At 37.5% G+C, this 6,876-nt stretch overlaps 1 protein-coding gene across 1 annotated transcript; it reads left to right on the top strand.

The window, feature by feature from the left end:
• Positions 1–277: 277 nt before the first annotated feature.
• LOC116258081 (F-box protein At2g02240-like) lies at positions 278–1,495 on the top strand. The gene is made up of 2 exons (XM_031635183.2): positions 278–409; positions 875–1,495. The coding sequence occupies exons 1-2, from the start codon at positions 309–311 to the stop codon at positions 1,257–1,259; spliced, it is 486 nt and encodes a 161-aa protein (XP_031491043.1). The 5' UTR covers positions 278–308; the 3' UTR covers positions 1,260–1,495.
• The last annotated feature ends 5,381 nt before the right edge of the window (positions 1,496–6,876 follow it).

Genomic DNA, 6,876 nt, shown 5'->3' with positions numbered 1-6,876 from the left:
CCTCTAATGCTGCCCATAGCCCACCACCGGCCCCTCATGAGTACCACTCTTTTTTCTTCCACAAAATGTCAAGATGCTATTGGAAAGAAGGATGCAACTAATAAATTAATGCCAGCTTGTCATTAACTGCGGTAATTTCGTAGCCACGTATAAGCTCCACGTACCCATGCAGTGATGGATCTTCATTAATTTTCAAGTGTACAGTCCGCAAATAGGTGAAGTAGCAGGTCTATTTAAAGGTCATCACACTCAGCTGTGGATCATCAATCTTCCTTCATCTCCTTTCTTCTTGCGCCCCTTTAGCTGCCATGGCCGTTTTCCAGTCCTTTGTCCTGCCTCCTAAGTCTGTTTGGGTTTGCTGGGCTGACAACTCTAATTACTGGAAGGTGTCTCCTATGCAGAACTCACGGTCTCTCTCTCTCTCTCTCTCTCTCTCTCTTTTCAATAGCAGGTTACCTAGGATGTACCAAATGCGGTGTCAAGTCCCAAGGGATGTGACATACCTTATTTGTTAGAATGTGACATATATGACATGATTGAGACATATTTGTTAGAATGTGACACATCACTTGTTAGAATGAGACCATATATGTCACATAGTAACAAGAGCTCGATTTACTCTCTCTCTCTCTCTCTCTCTCTCTCTCTCCCTCTGGGGCTCTTAAGCCCCAAGGGATGTGAGGGTAGAATGTGACATATATGGTCTCATTTCAACCAAAAATGGAACCAAAATTCTATTAATATCATGATTGATGTTAATGGTATGTCGGTTTACCATAAATTGTTACTAAATCTTCTAAACCCAAAAAAATTTATATGCTTATCCATGATGATTTCTTCTCGTTGACAATATGCATCACCTATGATGTGGCAGTTATTCACAGAAAGCAGAGCTCTTGGAGGTCTGCTGGCTGCAGATCCGGGGCACATTTGATACAGCAGCACTCGACAAAGATACCACATGGTCAATTGTGTGTCTTCTTAAACACAATGATTCAGCAACAGGTCTACACACACCAGCGGAGGTTTCTGTCTCACAGAAAGATGGGACGACCATCTGCAGCCGGAAGGTGCATCTGAACCCCGGCAGCGTCGACCTGATACAACAGGAAGGCGAGGAATGGCTGGCGCTTGAGGTGGGGAGGTTTCAGCCTGCCGGCGTTAGTCGCGAGATCACTTTTAATCTGCTGGACGGCACCACTCACTGGAAGACTGGACTCGTGTTTGCTGGGGTGGAGATTCGTGCTGTCTCCACTTAATTAGTCAATGGACTTATAACAAGTGGTTAACTTGTCTACTGTTCTGTGCCGTGGCAGTGTTTGTGTGATGGTAATAAATTAAGTGGATGTGTAGGTCCACATTGTCTTAGCTTTGTATTTCATAGCGTAAGTCCGGTGGTGGTTGTCTACTGTTGGATTTGGATTTTGGGTCCTAGTCCAATTGTCCTTGTCTATCTCATGTCTTGTGTTGTTTCCAGAGTAATTAATAGAGTGGATTGTCGGTCTTTGTTTGCATCTTATTATGCATGGTTTAGGCTTTGCGGAAAATTGTCTGAATTTGCTAAGGGAGATCTTGCTTGGATCTACAATAAATATTTCAACTAAAATATTTTTTATTTATAGATAAATCACATTCAACGTTAACTATTTTCACATTTCAGACAAAGTTCATTTGGCTAACAATTTATTTTTTGATCTTGATGAAGAAAGCCCATATACAAGTTTCCATGTAAATAGCGAATTGAAAGGAAATGATAGATAAGGATTTGTAAGATGAGAAGATTAGAGCATAGTAACATTACATGTATAGGTGAGAAGGCTTTTTCTTGTTTACCAGACTCCAAGATCTGTCGATATAGACATCATATATTCTCTTCAAAATTATCAAAACTGATGGCTTTCTACTGCCCTTATATAATTGACAAGAAAGATATGTCCCTCAAACATATGTATTGTTTAATGAGATGTCGTAAAAAATATGTACTTTAATCAAAATATTAACAATTAGAAGTAATTTTAGGTTCAACTCGAAGAATAAGACCATAATGGTAATTAAGCATGAGCATCGGGCCGGCTCGGCTTGACACCTAAAACCTTAGCATGAGCCTGGCCCGATTAAATTAAAAATATATATTTTTAATATAAAATAATATATAAATATAATTAATTGTAATAAAATATAATAATTATATTAAAAAATTAATAAAATATATATTTAAAAAAAATCTTATCATGCCAAACTGGCCTTAATTGGGTCCAACCGGGCTGGCCCGATAACTTATCGAGCCGGCCCAGTGCCCTTTTTTCGGGCTCGAGCCTGAGCCTGAGTCGGGCCAAGTACCGGGTACCTGTTGGGTACTAGACCCGAAGCCCAACCTTAATCGCAATAAACCAACTTCTTTCCACCCACTTTTATTATGTTGGCTGCATCATGCAAGTGAAATTGTTATTTATTGGCAGTAGAAAGCTATAAGGTTTGATTACATACAAGAGATTGTTCGATAATGGTCCCACCTACTATTTTTGATCATGTATTTCTTATTTCTTGACACCCATCATTTACTAGCTTAAACTAAATTCGATATCATAATTGGGTATAGCGGTGAGCCAACAGATTTTTTGGTGGTGGTAGTTGAAGAAAAACATGTAGTTTGTTAATTTGTTAGTCAGTTTTAACGCAAAATGTAGTTTGTTTCAATTTAAGTACAATTTTAAACAGTTCGAAAACTAAAAATGAAAGTTTTATAAAAGTATTTTATTTACAAAGATGCATCGATGTTATTATCTCCATACAGAAAAATCGTAGAATCAGCTAAAGATAAAAAAAACCTGCTTACCTAAAGAAGTAAAATTTCATCACAATTTATCAGTGGTCCACCCGTTGATCTTACAAATCATTATTTAAAATTTCCTTTGACAGACTTGGGAGAAAGGACGAAGGATCGGAACATGGCTGACAGACGATGAGAATCGGAGTATGGATGAGTAAAGAATGATGATCCACAGCATAGTATGATGGCCTGCCCTTCATATACCCGCTACGGCTCGCCGCTCATGGGTACCACTCTTTTTTCTTCCACAAAAAGTCAAGATGCTATTGGAAAGAAGGATGCAACTAATAAATTAACGCCAACTTGTTTGCTTTGTTAAGTAAAATTTCCACAATGACAAAATGGCAAGAACTGCGGCCTTCTTGCTTTTAGTTGGAATACGAGAACCATTAAAAATTATTTAGTAGCCCATTATTCTATATTATTTGGAAAACAAAAGGAAAAACATTGGTTGATGATATTATACTAGGTTAATATTTCCAATTATTCTATATTAGTTGGAAAAGGAAAAGCATTGACTAATGATAGCGGAAGCCCAGCGACCCAATCTAATATGTACAATTACAAATATTGGCTTCAAACATATCGGCATGTTGCTATCTCCACGAAGCTCTACAATCAAAATTTCTTGAAGATAGATTGATCATGCAAAAAGTATATTAGGTTGACCGGTGTTTGGGTTTTAATAGTGTTTTTATAATTAATAAAAATGAATGGCTCTCATAGCATCAACATTTTGATAATAGAAAAATAGACATTTTCAGAAAAATAACTTGATTCAAAGCATGTTTTATATCGAAATAGTTTTTAGAAATATATTAGGATATTTAAGAATACTTTTAGCAAAATATTAAAGGGTCTGGTTTTTAACCCCGACTTAAGAGTTCAGATTTTTCCAATTTCTCTCTCTCTCTCTCTCTCTCTCTCTAAAATTGTCATACTTGTACTGCCGATGCCCCTACCTAATCAACTTGCTCTTGTATGGTTGACATGGCAGAATGACATGAGGCATATCTGCTCTAGTTGAAAGTAGGGAATAAGTGGCTTGAATTTATGTTGGATCCAGCCTTTTCCATACACAATCTAAACCTAACGGTATCTCATCTTAAAAAAACGTGATTCATTATTTTAATATTGTCATGACACTTACTTTTGCAGCAATCGGATTATTAGAAAGAATATTATAAACTAAATCTATTTCATACTACAAAAACCTAACCGACTAATTTTTCTCTAACCCTTTTTATAGAAGAAAGAAACAAATGAATAGACATGTTTTTAACATTTCTCGAACCTTTCTATAGAGTGACTTGAACAAAAGTTGATTGTTGATAAAGGTAGAGGGTATTTGCCTTTTTCTGCTTTTTTTGCATTTTCTTGAAATGCTAAAAGGAGGCTCAGTCTCTCCAGAAAGAATAAAAAAGAACGGATAATAAAACATAATAGGCGAAAGTGCTTTCGACAAGAAAATTCAAATAAAAACAAGTTTAACAAAAACAGAAGGTGAAAAAGGAAGAGGAAAAGAGTATGAAAAGAAAATGTTCAGAAGCCAAATGGCCAAATGCGCCTCATGCTGAAACTGAAACTAACATCATGAGTAGAATGCACCTTTATCTTTCCCAACTCAAAAAGGGTGGAAACAATAGAAAACAAAAAAAAACAAAAGAAGAAGTAATAGAGAATGTAACAATGGTGATCCATCAATATTATATAAATTAGGATCTCCTCGTAATCAATACAATAAAGATTTTGCACATTGCAAGCCATCGCGGATCCTGCTTTTCTTCCAAGCGTGAGAGGAAGGCGAGAAGATTGTGGATGACGACAATGCTTTCAAGGAGCACCAGCAGGATTGGATGATGGAGAACAGTACGGCATGCAGAGATGGTTACAGCATGGGGAAGGACGGCAATGGCCCATTAAATATGATATTTAAAGTGCTTTTTTTTTTCAAAAAGAATCTAGCATTACCAATATGAATTTAAAGGTAAGCCTGTGTAAGACCAGTTTTTGGGTTTTAATACTGTTTTTTGTAATAAGCAAAAATGAACGGCTCTCTTCACATCATCAATTTGATAATAGAAAAATCAACAATTTTCATAAAAACACTTGATTCAAAGTATGTTTTACATCAAAATAGTTTTTATAAATATATTAAGTTATTTATATTTTATTTCACATCAAACCTGCTGGTGGAGACCTCCAAGAACTTTATTTATCCAATAGTGCCAAAAACAATATTTACAGGGGAACTAACAAAAAAAAAAATCGCTCCATCCTGCACACAAAAAGAGATTGAACCTTAAATAAAGGGCAGCAAAGAGAGAATTTCCTGTCTCCACCTCTTCCTTCAACAAGAGAGCTTAGCCAAAATCTCCATTTTATGTCGTTAGCACCCATAATTATGGTGGAGCAATCATTGAAGTCAAAGTGTCGTAGCGTCCAAGCTAACATCTCTGTCTCAAGGAAAAGAGATATTGATCACGGCATAAAGGATTTTCTATGTCAAAAACGTCTTTGGCTCTCTTGACCTCAAGCACAACCCACATGCATCATTAGTTTTCCTAGAGGAAATTTGGATACTTCATTGGTTAGGATGAGTGGTTAACCATTTCCCCGGAAGGATGCCAAATGTGGACCAGGTATGCATTTCATAAAGTTCCTCAGATTGGCTATCAAGTATGGCAGCAAAGCTGCTGACACAGTCCAGCCATATTTGAGAGCACATCAAGTCTACATATTTGCTATCCTCCCATGTAATTGCTTGTTTCACCAGTTCCATGTACTTTTAGATTACAGTTCAAAGCAGATCCTCTAACAACATGCAACCCATCCTCTCTTAAAACTCTGCAATTGTACCATCGGTCTAATTCCTCAGTGATAGTTCTCGGTCTAATTCCTCAGTGATAGTTCTTCCTCCCCCTAGTTTCTTTCCAAATTTCTTTGACACCAAATTCCATATTTTTCTTGCAAGACAGCAATCCAGCAACACACCACAATCCAGCAACACATGCCATTTGACTCCTTAGCAACATTACAAATAGGACAACAATTTGCTTGAGAAAGGCCTCCCTTCTTTTGTTTGTCCTGAGGTAGACGCCCATTTATGGCAATGTAAGTGAACCAACGACCAAGAGGATGAACGTCTTTATTCCAAATAAATTCCTTTCATATTTCCTTAGGCCACTTCACTTTAGTATCATCTCAGGTATCTCTCACCTCAACTTCAAGAAAAGGCCTCCCGGCATAAAGTAGTACATCCAAGCCACTTCCCAACTTCAAGCATATAGAACCTATGGAGCACTGCACCAAACTCAGGGAGAAGGAAGTGATCAGATTCTAAAATCTCATGAATAGTCATTCTCTGGGATCCTTGGAAGAAAATTTGTTCCTCTTCCATCTACCACACCAATAGCTTATCTCGCCTCTCCAATCTACCACACAGCATTACCCTTAACTAGATACTAAGACATAATGCAGTTTTTTAAAAAACCAAGACTGTTTCAATTTGGGCTTAGTAACCCATAAACCCCTTGGTGTAACGGATTTTATGCGGCCCCACCGGCTGCATTGGAACACCGAACTTCCTAAAATGTTGCATTCTGGTACCGGTTTCCAATATGACCCAACGTATCAGCCTATAGTGTCAACGAAAAAGAAGGTCGGCAGGCAGGCCTTCAGCAAGCAAACAACACTCTGCCACCAAATGCAGCAGTGCCAAGTCAACTCTAACGGTGGTTCTTGCACGCAAGGAAAGAGAGAGTGAGTGGGGTGGCTGCTGATGGAAATCCAAAAATATATATTATATATTATATATATATATATATATATATATATATTATATATATATATATATTACTAGCTCCAAAAACACAAGCAAGATTATTGTACCAACCAGCAAGGATTTGCGTACACTGCCAGCATCCCCGGAGTGTTGCTAGAGTGAGATGTAGAAGTAACAAATATCTATACCTACTAGTTCCATTTACGGAACGACCCTTTAAGCCCATGCCTCATGGGATGAGGAAAGGATGCATGTTAGTTCG

Source organism: Nymphaea colorata, chromosome 7 (assembly GCF_008831285.2).
Source record: "Nymphaea colorata isolate Beijing-Zhang1983 chromosome 7, ASM883128v2, whole genome shotgun sequence".
Lineage (NCBI taxonomy): Eukaryota > Viridiplantae > Streptophyta > Magnoliopsida > Nymphaeales > Nymphaeaceae > Nymphaea > Nymphaea colorata.
Note: the sequence above shows the minus strand (reverse complement) of the source record. Positions and strands in the feature narration are given on the sequence as shown.